Genomic DNA, 15,417 nt, shown 5'->3' with positions numbered 1-15,417 from the left:
TTCAAATGTCTATTACTATTTACTATGCCACTGCAAATACTGTCTCCTCCTTTCCCCTTTCTGTCTTTTTTTAGCATTTGAGTGCAATATATTTGATACAGATAATTGAACTAAAGTACTTTTGGAATAAAGGAAAGCAGAATTAAATCAGCCAAATTTATTTGAAACAATGCTTAAACATTCATGAGTATAAAAAATAACATTTCCACACATAATAAAATACAACTCTGACAAAGAAACAAATATAAAACATAATAAATAAATATGTTAAAAAGAAATCACAGTTCGATTTCAAACACACTGCATTTAAAATTTCTTAAATGGAAATTTAAAGTACTAATTTGTTTTCTATTGTAACTTACCATTTTTAAAACAATGAAGTAAGATATGCAATAAAAGTATAATACAAAATGTTAAATTTCTAACAAATATAATTATTTTAAATAAAAGCACTTTTGTTCAGTTTTAGCTTTATTTGCAGTCTTCTAAAAGAGCAGATTGAAAACAAACATGTGTTTCAAGTATACTGCAAATAAGGAAAACATGAACATAAAAAGGTTTTCCTTTAAGTATTTGTTTAAAATTATATAAAGCATTGCAAATAATTGAGAAAAAATGATTAAAAATAGAGGACAAAGAAATTTGAGCTTTAATAAAAACTGAAAATTGCATTAGTTATGTAAGTTATAAAAATTCCAACAGCAGATGTTATAAAAGTATTTTCATTACTTTCAGAGTTTCTCTATTTGAAATATAATTGAATTTACTCCACAAATCAATCATCAATAATTAAATTTTAAAATTTAGAATCACTTAAAAATTAACAATATTTTTGAATAAATTACTAAAATAAATCAAAATTAAGTTTAACGGATGCTTTCAAACTAACTTTTGCAACAGCAAATGTTTATTAAATCGATACAAATGTTGTCCCTTAAAATTGGTTAGAGATAGCATGAATTTCTAAAAAATTGAACAATCTCAAATGAATGGAAATTTTTGATCTGAAAATACTATCTTGGTCAAAACTTAAATTGTATTGTTAGTAGAATATTGACTCACCAGAAATTATGTAAAAAAATCCACCCATTTCATACTTGCCTTTTGTTTATGATTACTGGCAATAAATAAAACATGAATAATTCAAAGAAAAAGTAAAAAAATATTAAATTACAAATTATAATTGCATGTTTTACAAAAAAATACATTAGGTTGTATAGGACAGAGAAATACAATTTAACAGATTTTGTAGATAATTTTAGTAACATAATATTATAAAACATTCATATAAATGATATTTTATATACAAACACAAATCATAAAATATAATACAGATCTAAACCAAATAACAAGAAAATAAGCTGCAGTAAGACTGCTCAAAGCTCGATTGGTTTTTAGAACATCTAGAACTGCAATATTAAAAATATGATTCCTTCACCTATCATATTATTAAAATATACATATTTGCAGCTTTAAAATTTGAAAAGGTTATCACACAGTTGCATTATTCTTTTTTGAATATTGACTATTATAGAGATTGTAATAATGTCCCTTAATTTTTAATAATTCTTGATGTGTTCCTTGTTCTACAATTCTTCCTTTATGAATAACTGCAATGGAGTCGGCATTCTGAATAGTTGTTAATCTATGAGCAATAACTAAACAAGTCCTACCACTTCTTGCATTATCAAGCGCTTCCTGAACAATCTGCAAGATAAGAAGAAATCGATCAATGTAAAATTACTAGATAACCTCGATTACCAAAGCTAAGACTGTAATTACCACTGATAGTTCAAGTTCATAGAGACTAAATTTTAAATCATAACTTGACAAGATTTTCAAACATTCTTTATTCAAAGTTATTAATACAAGTTAAAATATGGTAGCGTTTGTGAATAACTTGTAAATAATTAGACTTCTTGCATGTGTTTTTTTAAATGATTATCATTTTCAATAAGAGGATTTACAAATATGTCTGATTTTCACCGCCTTCTTTACATTTTCTCAATGTTTATTTTCAAAAGAATCTTCCCCTTACACAACACCGTAAACTTTTTACATATCAATATCATCACCATCCCATACGAAGATGCATGGAATTTGTTTATTTTTAAATCAAGCTGTTTTTCAATTATATTTAACTGAAATTTTTTTTAAAAAAATCCTTTTTTGGTGCATATTTCCACCTTCAAAATACTAGATAAAATTTGGGCATTATGATCTGGCCTGTAAAGTACTGACAAATAACTTTATTATTAGTAGAGATTAGTACAGAAACACTGATCTATTTTTTTGCAACCAGCTTTCTCAGATAATAGAAGCCCTAACCCAAGTCGTTTCATCATGATATGCAATAGTTAAAATTCCTTTAGGTAGAAGGACTATATGTAGATTGATTATGTGTCTACTGAAGAACTGATCCATAATTTTAAAATTAAATTTGATGAAATTCGGTTGAGTAATAATTATATGAAAAATCAGAACATCTGAACTAAAATTTTACATTAAGATTCCCAGTCAGATTTCACAAAGTATCAGTATCTATAAAAAAGTTTATGGTGTAGTTTAATAGTGACAGAATTATTAATGAATGCAATCATTTGCTGCCACTTTTGTAATACTAATTTAAAATATTGAAATAATATTCATAGTATTTTAAATATATTTTAGCTTCAAATAAAAATTAAAAAGGATATTATTTGGAATAAGAGCAAAAGTCCCCATAATTTAAACCAATATTAGAGAGTATTTTTAAGATAATTATGTGTAATCAGAAAATGTTTACAAATCTATATTTTTATATAAAAAACATATATCTGATAAAAAAAACCTTATTAAAATGCTTTTTTTTATTTAATGTTCAATATATTTAATTTGGTTGCTAGCAAACTGAGTTGTTGAAAGATTGCTTCAGCATATAATTTGAGACACGATTAAAGATTGTATGTAAAATATCACAAACATGGTATTTGGTTTAATATCAAAGGAAAAATTACTATCCACATTTAAAATGTAAATCAAATACATAAAAATGTCAGGCTTAAAAGAAAAAAAAAGAAATTTTAAATTTTTTTTTTATATATAAACCTTAGAATTTCCCCTTTTGTCTTTTCCTATTTTATCTAAACCGTTTCTTTTTATGTTTTTCTTCCTTTCGCTATGTGGAGATTACATAACTCTTCGGATGAATCGGTTCAAAGACAATAATTAAAGAAGCCAAGAATATTCAGATTAAACACTTAAAAATATTTGAACAGAAACTGTTTCTGCATCAAAATTTTACATTTTAAAATGGCTTGAAAATAATTTTTCAAAATTATTAAACAAAAAAAACTTTGCAAATGCTGAAATTTTATTTAACTTTTAAATAATTTGAAATTGAATACAAATAAAAAGTAAAATAAAATCTGAATCATCTCCTAGATACACTTTCTCCTCCTCCTTCAAAGGATATCTGTGAAAAATTTGGCGACTTTAAATTCAATTGCTGTTTTATAAATAACCAACACACAAACTATAATTTTTAATACAGACTATCAAAGATTACAATGCGACTATCAAAGAAACAAATGGGCGTAAGTATACCAAAAATAAGAGTTCAAAAGTTTGAAACACAAATGCTTCTCACAGTTCTCTATAAAAGTGTCAGTAAAAGGGAAGGAGTAGAGCTAATACCTGCATTCTAAATAACTGTTAAGATGGCAGTTTCACATATATAATGCAAGGTACTTACACGTTCACTTTCAGCATCCAAGGCTGACGTAGCTTCATCAAGTAAAAGAATCTTTGGATCTCGTAATAAAGCTCGAGCAATTGCCACACGCTGTTTCTGCCCACCACTTAACTGAGTACCTTTCATACCAACAGGTGTTTCATATCCCTAATAAAATTCAAAACATTAAGGCATGGCATAAGTATACTAAAACATAAATATCATTTCTTGTTTCGTTTTATGAGAACTTAAATATAAATTACCAATTATTTTGATTCAGAGAATAAAAATGTAACTGAATTTTTTATAATAAAAGAATTCTGAAATTATAGAATGATTAGACATGTTTAAAATAATTTGTTTTGAGTTTTACTTTCAATATTAACTCACATAAAATAAAATCAAGATTTTAAACAGTGCAGTAGTGACAACAACAAAAGCTTTAAACTATGTATGAACTGTGTCAATATTTAAATATTTCATTTTTAATATTTAAAACAAGATGTCAGAATTTGAAAGATTAAGGGACAATAAAAAAAATGAATTTACTCACCTGAGGCAAAGATGTGATGAAATTGTGAATATTTGCCTTTTTAGCAGCATCTATTATTTCGTTCATGTCAACAGCTTCAAAATTCTTTCCATATGCAATATTCTCGGCAATGCTGTAACTAAATAGCACTGGTTCTTGGGAAACTAGCCCAATATGAGATCTCAGATTTTTAACATTAATATCCTTCACATTTACATCATCAACAAGCTATGGAAAATATAAATAAACAAACAGCAATAAAGATGGATTTTGGATATATCTCATCAAAAACAATATGTTTTGATTTTAAGTATAATAGAATAAATGGTAATGAAGCTTTTGAGAGAACCATATTTTATAAGGATACTAAGTAGATGGTAGCTATAAAACATGAAACAAACCTATAGTTTGATAATTTTGCAATCTTGACATTTATTCATAATAAAGTAAAATCTCTGCTAAGAACTTAATACAAACCATGAATAAAAAGAGTAACTATGCTACTAACATAACTATGCACCTGTCATAAGAATGAAGAAATCTGTAATGAAAATTCTCAATTGAAAAATCCAACCAAGTCTTAAAGCAAAATCAAAATGTTAGAAACCAACCCTTCAGAGTATCAATAGAAAGGCAAATATAGTATCCGAAATTTCATTATAACTGGAACACAATTGGGGCAAATCTCAAAAAAAGTTGCAAATAAATAAATGAATTAAATCAATTAATCATAATCTTTGTTTATTTGCAGAGATTTTAAATGATTAATAAGTAACAACAAAAGGCTATTCCACCCCCCGCATCAAAGACATTCGGAAAAAACCTGAAAGACCAGAAAAGTGTAACAACATTATATAGAAGACCATTATTTCAGTTAAATTCTGGATAGTTACTTATGGATGGCAGATCTGAATGGTTCTAAAGTAACATAATCTAAATTATATATATAAACTATAAAAACCTAAACTACTAATTTAAAAAAAACAGTTTTATATGCTTTTTATTCTGATAAACAAGATATAACAATATTTAAAACATTGCAAACAATTACTACACTCACCACATCACCTTTATCCACTTCATAAAAACGCTCAATTAACTGAACACAAGTACTTTTCCCACAGCCACTACTCCCAACAAGAGCGATTGTCTTTCCAGGTTCAATATTTAGATTAAGGCCTCTTAAAACCTTTACTTTTGGACGGCTTGGATAGTTGAAATAAACACTTTGGAAATCAATGTTTCCGTCAACATTTTCCTGTGAATATATTCAAAGAAAATCCTTTTTAGGCAAAAAATGTAATTAATTTGGATAATGTTGAAATTGAATAATTTTTATCAAAAATGAATAATATGAAATATAATAATTTAAGATATAAATTATCAAATGATATGTAAATTTCAAGATTCATCAATTTGTAAACCTGTCTTAAAAGTAACTTTCTTAAACCAATATATGAGGTATTTAAAAATAAAATCGTTTACATAAAAAAATTAGCTTTTTTTTAAAAACAATATTAAAGAAAAGCTTACCAATACAGAGCCAATTGGAGAAAACACATCTATTGTTGGCTTTATATCAAGTAATTTGAAAATCCGAACAGCAGCAATTTTGGCTTTGTGATAATCAGGAGCAAATGCAACAGCTTGCCCAAGAATAGCAGTGCTAACTACAATTCCTTCAAGAACTCTAAAAAACATAAAAATTGCATTTCATAATTCTTTGCTAAAAAGGGCGTAACTTATAATTTATAATATTTTTAATACATAAATTTTGTTTAATTATACAAAAAGTATGAAATTATTTTAAATAATCAAACCTCAGAACCCAAATATTCTTTTAAAATGCGTAAGGCTTAATTTGACTGTCAGTTTACAAACCTTATATCTTTGAGTTTATTATACGTTTATAATATTTTCATTTTACAAATAATAAGATTAAAAAAAATTAGTGAAAAAAATAAGAACTTATATTCACTTCTGATTTATAAAAATAAGGTTTTCTGTTTTTAAACAATATTGTTGTTGCATAACAATTAGAGTCAAGCAAGAGGTTTTAGCTGTTCTATTTAATGAAAGGACTAGAAATAGATTATTTAGACATAAAGGTAGCCGACCCATTCCTGCTAATTCTCTTCTACCAATAATATAGAAATGAATAACAGCTACTAAGAGCTGATATATAAATTTGGAATAGTTCACTCATTAAGAAAAAAACAGATAATAAGTTAAAAATAACTTCAAGTACAGTTTATGTAGAATCAACATCTACAATCAAGGCAAAGATTAGTATGAAATTAAATTTTATCAAAATAATTATGTGTTAAAAGTGTAGCCATTTACTAGAAAGAATCAATTTACAAGCAAATTTTTACAAATACAAATTTTGCAAAATTACACCATAAAAATTTCATAATAAGTAGAAAAACTAAATTTCTAACAATTAGATCCTTAACTACAGGAACCACATTTTTTTTTTTTTTTTCCAGAATTGGATTTATGCTATTTTTACTTTACAAAAACTCCTTAAATCATTTTAAAATAAAAAAATATTAATCTTAAAATAAACTCATATTATAGGCAAACAAAATCTACAAGTAAATAAGTTTTAATGAAAATTAAACAGTTTCTTTTTTATTTTTTTTAGTTGCCAACATTTTAATATTTGATTTTTCTAAATAGTAAATATTTCACAGTTTTAGATAAATATTTACTGTGAACTTACTTATAGAGATCAGAATAATGAAGTTCACCAGCAGCAACAAGTACACTACCATAGTAAAATGCAGCTGAGTAAGCAAAAACTTGAATACTTTGAGCAAATGCAAAGGCGATTGCTTTGACATGTGATTTTCTTCTGGCATTACTTAAAGAATGTAATGAAGAAAAAAGTCAGTTATAAGTATTTGCATAGTATTAAAATATAATAATACTGAATTTAGTAAAGAATAAAGAATTTTCTCAGAAACAGAATAGCAAGAAGTTGATTTACTATTTATTAACATAAATATCAGTATATGGATATTATCTAGGTGCAAGAACTGTGCCGAAACCAATTTCTTTTAGCAAATTGGAATTTTAGAAAAATTTATAATAATCTTAATCATAGATCACAAACATTTATTTATTTTTTTTAGTTCAAATGGTGTACCAAAGCTGGTTTATACTTTTAAAAAAATTTAAAGAAGATACCATGCTTGCATAAAACTTTACTTTGAAATGCTTCGGTTAACAGCATAGTAAAATTCCCTCAAATATGACCAGAATAGATTTTAACATTATATGCACATGTCAATTGTCAATTCACAGAAACAAGTGATTCACTAAAATTATTTTGCTTTAGATGAATACATTATAATAGAAAAGAAACATTCTGAAGCAAAATAAATATTCTAATTTTATTAATATTTACAGCCATTTATAATTCATTTATATCACATTCATAATAAATAATAAGCATGATTTGAAATACAAGAAAATTAACGAAATATTTCATAAATTTGTTTTATAAGAATGCTATTTAGCATTGAAATGTAATCAATACTAATTGTGACAAAATACCTGTAAGACTGAACTAAAGCATTTCTGAATTGTATAAAAAAATTTTCTTCCTGATGTAAAGATGCAACAGTTCTTATACTTTCAATAGCTTCTATTGCAATCTAAAGGGGAAAAAAAAATTATTACAATCCATTTTTTTTCATTTATACATAAAAATGCTTATTAAATTTATGTTTTAAATTAGGACCTTTTCAAATGATGCTTTTATTATGCAAATTTGGATAACTTTACTTGTTGTATGAATAGCTTTGTCACGATCCAATAATTACAAAAAAATCTCAAAATGTAAATTTAATCCTCATTTCTCTTTTTACTAACCATTTCAAATATAAATGAATAAAATTATAGCTCTTTCAAGTATTTCTAATAGTATAAATGGAAATTAATGAAAGGCAAATTTATAATTATAGAAAAACAACAAAATGAGAAATATATATTCATTAAAAATGAACATTTCTCAAAAAAATTCAAGGTATCAAGTTTATAAACTAACAAGTATTAACACTGTTTTTGTCATAAGAACAGATTTCATAGTATGAATCAATCATCTGTCATTTAATACATTTAAACATAAATTAAGAATCTAAAGCAAATTATTAATTAGTAAAAACCTTCAGCTGTTAAACTGAGCAAAAGAAATAAGAACCAGAATAAAGATAATAAATAATTGTGCAATACTACATATTAAAAGCTTTAATACAAGCAGATTGATTTATTTAAATTATAAATGCTGTTTTGAGGTTATCTGTCCAATTGAAAATGAATAATAGTTTACCTTAAATGATAATGTTCTTCTAATGACACCTTAACTGTAAAGTTAATGAATCGTGATATTATATCAAAGTAATATTTATGCTTGATAAATTCTCACTCGGTTGAAGATAAAGTAAATCATATCATTGATTCTCCGCCCCGCCCGAAAGCACACAGTTAATAAATACTGAATGACCAAACCGCCACTACAGCAACACTGGCAGGAACTGTGGTTGTGTGCTAAGGGCCATGACTCGCCATGGTATAACCCTTCCCTAAGAAAGCACATCCCGTCATCAATGCAAGAAGCCAGACCCCCACCTTTTCGAGTACCCTCCAGAGTGGCCAACCACCATACTGGAAACATCTCATCTTCATTTCGAGGTGCCCTTCTGGGTGGATTGAAGATAAAATAAAAGGGGCTTTTCATTCATATCTAAAAAACAACGTTTTTCATGAAAATGAAAGTTGAAAGGGAAAATATTTCAACCAGTTATGACTGAAAAAAGATTATCTTTCAAATGATTGATATTTAGTGATTTGATTCCTGAGACATTATCAATAAATATAAATATTTATACAATATTTTTAAACATTTATATTTCTCACTAAGTATCATTATATAAATTTATACTCAAAAGAATCCTCCAGCTTTATCAGAATTTCCTAGTAAATTAGAATTGGCAAAAGCTTTTCCAGGGGCTACATTATGATCAATACTTATTATTTATTACTAGTAATTAACCCGATATAGATTTTATTTTCATGATTTATCTCTACAAATCAATAAAATTTATATTTCTGATTAGTTTTTCTTTATATAAAAGAATGAACTTTCCTCTGAAAATAGATAAAAAAAAAATAATGTCAGGAATTGTCACTATTATTTCTACAGCACATTGTATATAGTTCCAAAGACTGTTACAAAATAAATAAAAAATGTCGAGAAGGCTTACAATATGCCCTATTTTAATATATGTGTGAATACAACACTGATTAATAATGAAATTCAAAAGCATTTTTGAAATAACTTACTTTTGAAGCAGCTTCTGTGCTAGTTTTATCATTTAACATCTGTCCAGCAGTAAGTCGTCCTTCCAGATAAACAGAAAGCAAAATTAAAGGAACAAAAGCGAAAACAAGAGATCCTATTTTATAATTATAGTGCAGTGCAAGAAACAAACATGCCACAAAAGTAGATAGAGTTTGAAGTAGAGTTGATATTCGAGATCCAGTGGCCTATAAATAAAAAATCATAGATATAATTAAAGTTCAATATGTGAATTAAATATATGTGAAGATATTTATAGTTATATAATATTATATTTGAGATTCCTTTATAAAAAGGCTTCAGTTGAATTACATGCCAATGAGTTTTTATTTGTAAATGTTTTCTAATAAAATGTTCCCTACTTTTAAACAAAACAAAAAATTAGCAGATATGATGTATACAAAAATTTCTGCTTTTGTAAAAATCAAAAATGTATATTATTTCATACAATTCATAAAATTCTGTAACCAATATTTATCAGAAATCCAGAAACTGTTTCCTAAAAAATAAATTTTAAAAATTCAAAATTATTAATTTGAAATTATTATATATGATAAATAAGAGATTCATTAATATTTAACATTTCATAAATATAAAAGTTTAATTCAATCAAACATTTTAAACCATAAGAAGAAATCAAGATTTTAATATTTTATATAATTTACATACCCCTTGCATATCTGCTGCATCTGAGGTCAACTTAGCACATAAAGATCCAACACTATTCTTTGGATGATCAAACCATGCTATATCCTTCAAAAATGAGAAGAAAAGTCTTTTTTACTTTAATTGAACATATATTTCTAATGAATAAAAATATAAATACAGAAATGTAATATCTTGTAAACAAAAAATAAAGTATCTTAATTGAATTGGCAGTCAAATGAAAGATACAAATACAAAGAAAATAGTTTACTTACTGAAATAAAACAATTATATTCTATTAACTGGAATTTTATATGATAACGTTATAATCAGCATTTATATATAGTTGTTTTTGTTCCCTTCTTCATATAATATAAATGCTCCTTATTAGCTTTGAGTTTTAATTCTTGTATTAATTTAATTCTTGTATTCTTGTATTAAATTAATTCTTGTATTAATATAATATTTAAAAATATTCTTGTTTGACTATTTACAAAGATATTATTACAATATTAAGCATTAACAACATTTTCCACCCTAAATTGGACTATAATTGAGCAAAGAATAATTGTAAAGCAAAAACCTATATTAAATGCAAATTAAGAAACAGCTGCAAGTAGTAAAATTTAAGACAAACACCATCTAATTAATTTAAATCATGAAATGTCTTACATCATTAGCAACAAATCTTATGATTTTGTTTATAAATTTGTATAAAAATTCTGACATCTAATAAAATTAGAATAAACAAATTACTCAGAATATAAATTTTATCCTACAGCACCTACTAACATCCATTTGATAATTCATATTTTAAAATTATTTCTAAATAGAAATATACAAAATATTTATTTTACTTTTCGCCTTTATTAACATTAAATTTTAAAAAACTTTAATATTCAGATAAAATTGTTTTTGTTTTTCATGAAATGCCTCTTTGTACTCAAGATGGCAAAAAAGAAATCAGCATGTTTAGATCTAACCCAAATCCATCCTTTCGCAAAAATTCCAAGATTTAAAAAAAAAAAAAAAAAAAAAAAAAAAATGTTTGAAACTTTTCCTTGTTATTTTACTGACGGTAATTCACAGATTCTTCTCAAATGTTATCGACTATCTTTTGGTGTAGAATAACCAAATAATAATCATTGTGTCATAAAATGAAAATAATCCTAAATCTGCCTTCATTTTGTTTATGATTCTGCATGGAAAAGATTCTCGTTTTATATATTCTTTAAACAACAAAAACATAAGCATTGTTTATGAAAAGTATTTTCAATACAATATACGAATTACATGCAGGAAAATGAGACATTTGCATTAGATTTAAAAACAGATCAACAAACCTGTGTGATTATTTTGCAAAAGACCATTTTCCTTAATCTGGATGTTAATTTTTCAGCAGCAACAGAAAATAAAAACACCTAAGAAAATAATACAAGAGCATTAAAATTTATATTTTCAACTCAAATAATTTAATAAAGAGAAAAGAGACCATCTTATAAGAACAAAACAGTATTAATAATTCAAAGTATACGTTTATTTAAATTTTGTAAAAATTTCAGCACTAAAAAGAAACAAATTTATAATGTGTTTTTTGAAAATTCATGCGATAGAATTCAAAGTATTTGAATAAAATTTTCAGTGCATAAAAAATGATTGAAAATGATGATGAAAATCCTCTTCAATGAGTGCTTTTAGTAACTCTGTGACATATGACAGATTCTTTTTATCTCACTACCTATTTTTTCAACTTATGTTATAATTCCACAAGGAGTTTACAATAAATATTTACCACATCTATCTATATCATGGTGTTAGTTTGTGAGATAACTAACATTAGAATGAATCTATTTTGATACACCATATAATTTTTATTGAACATAAAAAAGAAACCATATTTTGAACATCGCATCCTATATGAATATGTGACCATCAAGTAGGTATAAAAATAAAAGCAAAATTTGATTGAGGCAAGTTTTACCTGTAGAAATGAGCAAGTAAATGATGTTACAGCCATCAAGAGAAAAAGAAGACAGTAGAATGCATTATCTTCTAGAATTTTGTCTGCATCTTCAGACAATACCTATGGAAGAAAAAAAAATTACAATTTAGAAAAAATCTTCAAAACTTAGGGAGAGAATAAGATGAAAGTTATAATTCATTAAAAGAAAAAAAAAAGTGTAACAATGCACAATGCATTAAATGTATATGCACACATTTTATCCCAATTGCTACCCAAACAGGTATATATGTAACATGTTGATTGTTGAATTATCAAGCATTCATATTCTATAGATATAAGAAATCTTGATCTAAATGGCAATTTTAAGTAGCTTGTAATCAAATTTTAATAAAAGAATAAATAAGCCGTTCAGCTTACGTAGGAAAACCTTTTCATAAACATGAGCATTTATTGAGACTTGTTATATTTGGTAGAGCTCATGAATTTGAAACATAAGCTAAAACTCAAAAATTGGAATAAATATTTTGAAAATAGCATGAAGCAAAATCAACACAGAAAACTTTCAATAATAATGTATCTTGCAAAACTTGTTAAATAAGTTTTATATTGTTTGGCTTCCATTAACATTGCATGAATCACAATCAAAATAGAAAATGTGATAAGCTTATAAAGAAGTTCATAAACATTAAAGATATAAAAGAAAGGTTCATTTATAATAAATAACAGATATAAATGTGAACATAAAGTTAGAATTTTATACTGTTAAAATATTTATGATACTCTAAGTAATTCTTGAAATTTATTGCCTTTGGAGTATAAATAGAGAATTTTGTTAAAATAACCTCTAATTAAACCAATAAAACTGTATCAAAATTTAAAATCAAATGCAAAAGCATAAATTAAAGTTGACTAACGCATGCTAATATATTACAATTTAATTAACTGCCTTGCCAAAAGTGCAAAGTGTTGATTTTATTCAATAGTTCTGTTGATATGGATAAGCTAAATTAAAGTGACGGCATGCATGGTTAATGTTGGTATTACAAGCAACTATTTTAAATTAAAAAGCATTTAACAGCTTTATATTAGATAAATTAAAAGAAACTTGGATATAATGATAAGAATAATCTTAGATATTTTGATTTAAAAAGTCGGCCTGCTTTGTATTGTATTCGCCCCAATTCCTTTAGAAAAAGTAAAATAATTGTTGAAAACATTACATTTACTTCAAATATTTTTACAGAAAATATAACATTTACTTACCATACCTTTGCAAATGACATAAATATGGTGAAGTCAAATACGACTAAAACCTACACATATCTACAAATCAATTCCATCTAACATATCATAAGGATGTTAATCATTCAATGAAGTGATTATTGGGCATTAAACCTTATAAAATATTTTTATATTACTGTTTACTTACCCCAAGGATAGAACCAAATACAATTCCATATAAAGGTGTGTGAATTCCCATAATTAGTGAACAAATAGCACCAATGACTAAATATGGCCATTCAGGTAATGAAGTCTTGAGCAGTCTAATCCATGACAAAGATGACTCATCTTCATCCACATCCTAATGTAAAATTTTAACAGTTTTTAAATAGATATTAAAAACAAATTTTTAAAAAGTTAAGCAATAGGAATATCTAAAATGCTGTTCAAGATTAAGACGTACCGGATAGATTTATATGAAATTTGGCACATACTTACACTATTAGTGCAAGATATTATATATGACATTTGTCCAATATTGGCTGATAATCTGAATGTCAGATAATATTATGAAAATATCGCAACAATATAGTAGGGCATATTGTGCTAACAGAATAGGTTGACATAATACAAAAAAAAAAAATAATAATAATAATAAAAAAGAATATTCAGCAGTTGAATCTATATGCATATGATCACATGGATTGGTCAGCAACACAGAAAATGACAAAGTATAACCTTTTCTTTCCATTCTGTAGGTCTTATTTTAATGTTGGAAGTTGAGCAATTTTTACATTCCCGTGACACTTGATTCCTCTTTTTCATTTTTTCTCTCTCAAATTCTGAATGGTGAAAGAAATGGGAAATGGAGTTGCAATTGACCCCTCAAGAACTTTAGACAGGTTCTTTGAAATTAAAATTTGAAGGTATGTGTAGCTAATCATTATGCTGTATATCCTAATTTTCCAGAAATTCACTGACCATATGAACCTTATGTGGGTAAGGGTTGTTATCTATAAAAAGGAAATTAATAATTTCATAAATTTGATAATAATTATGATTCTTATTATAATTTTGAAAAAAAGGACATATGCCTCCAAGATCCCAACTTTATAAAGATAAAAAGCATGCAAAGCCCTTCCACCAATTCATCAACTTTCTACACTGTTGCAAAGATAAACAAATTTAAAGTTTGGATATATAGACTCTGCATGTCTGATTACAGAAATAAAACCTTAAGTAGGGGGGGGGAGAGAATTACTTCATGTTGAAATAGGATACATTACACAAATTTTGGAATATACTGTGTATTTACTAAGAGAAAAAATATATGATATTATAGAATGGCAATTGATATGTTTTACATATTATATATATTTTGTGGTGCTATTTTCTTTTATTTCTTACTCTAGTTTTTCATTGCATATTTTATGCTATTTCAAAGTCGTAATCCTAAATGGCAATAAATGTTATGCTTGTTTGCTTTGCTCATATTATTGTGAATAACATCAGAAATGTTTGATATTATAAAAATATTAGGCAGTATCTTATGTTTGTTAACAAAATTTATCACTTAATTGCTGAAATAAAGTTATTTTTTAGTACAAAAGCTCATATTTTAGCTGCAATGAACTAATAATTTATACAGTGTGCTACAAGATGACAAGCATTACATTTTTCATTCAATTGTGGTGTTTCGCAAATTAACATCAAATGATCAAAAGTCGAGAATGAAATTAGTTTTGAGAATTGCCATGAAGGTATAAAAAGAAAATATATAAATTATTGATTCAAAATATGTAAAAACATACAGTTGACAAAAAAATAATAAAATAAAATATCATCTTTAAAAAAATGTATAAATTACTTAAGAAACCGAATCAACATTTTCATATTTACAAAACTAAAATGCATTTGAATTGCATTCTATATATTCATGCAGCTATCACTTTTCTTAATTTGATTTTCTTTATTTTTTG

General features: G+C 25.8%; 1 protein-coding gene across 2 annotated transcripts in view; it reads right to left on the bottom strand.

Moving 5' to 3' along the window:
• The window catches only part of LOC129966635 (ATP-dependent translocase ABCB1-like), a 65,403-nt gene continuing 49,986 nt past the window's right edge, over window positions 1-15,417 (bottom strand). The window contains exons 15-26 of one of the 2 annotated variants that reach the window (XM_056081133.1): window positions 13,647-13,799; window positions 12,236-12,337; window positions 11,598-11,675; window positions 10,279-10,362; window positions 9,594-9,797; window positions 7,806-7,906; window positions 6,970-7,110; window positions 5,778-5,934; window positions 5,305-5,502; window positions 4,266-4,472; window positions 3,734-3,880; window positions 1-1,707 (exon numbers count right to left, since the gene is read on the bottom strand). In XM_056081133.1, coding sequence (XP_055937108.1) covers window positions 1,492-1,707; window positions 3,734-3,880; window positions 4,266-4,472; window positions 5,305-5,502; window positions 5,778-5,934; window positions 6,970-7,110; window positions 7,806-7,906; window positions 9,594-9,797; window positions 10,279-10,362; window positions 11,598-11,675; window positions 12,236-12,337; window positions 13,647-13,799 — 1,788 coding nt within the window. In that variant the 3' untranslated portion in view covers window positions 1-1,491. The remainder of the gene's footprint in view (window positions 1,708-3,733; window positions 3,881-4,265; window positions 4,473-5,304; window positions 5,503-5,777; window positions 5,935-6,969; window positions 7,111-7,805; window positions 7,907-9,593; window positions 9,798-10,278; window positions 10,363-11,597; window positions 11,676-12,235; window positions 12,338-13,646; window positions 13,800-15,417) is intronic. The other variant, XM_056081134.1, reaches the window with a different exon arrangement.

This window comes from Argiope bruennichi, chromosome 4 (genome assembly GCF_947563725.1).
Source record: "Argiope bruennichi chromosome 4, qqArgBrue1.1, whole genome shotgun sequence".
Taxonomy (NCBI): Eukaryota; Metazoa; Arthropoda; class Arachnida; order Araneae; family Araneidae; genus Argiope; species Argiope bruennichi.
The sequence above is the reverse complement of the archived record's forward strand: the minus strand, read 5'-3'. Positions and strand labels throughout refer to the sequence as shown.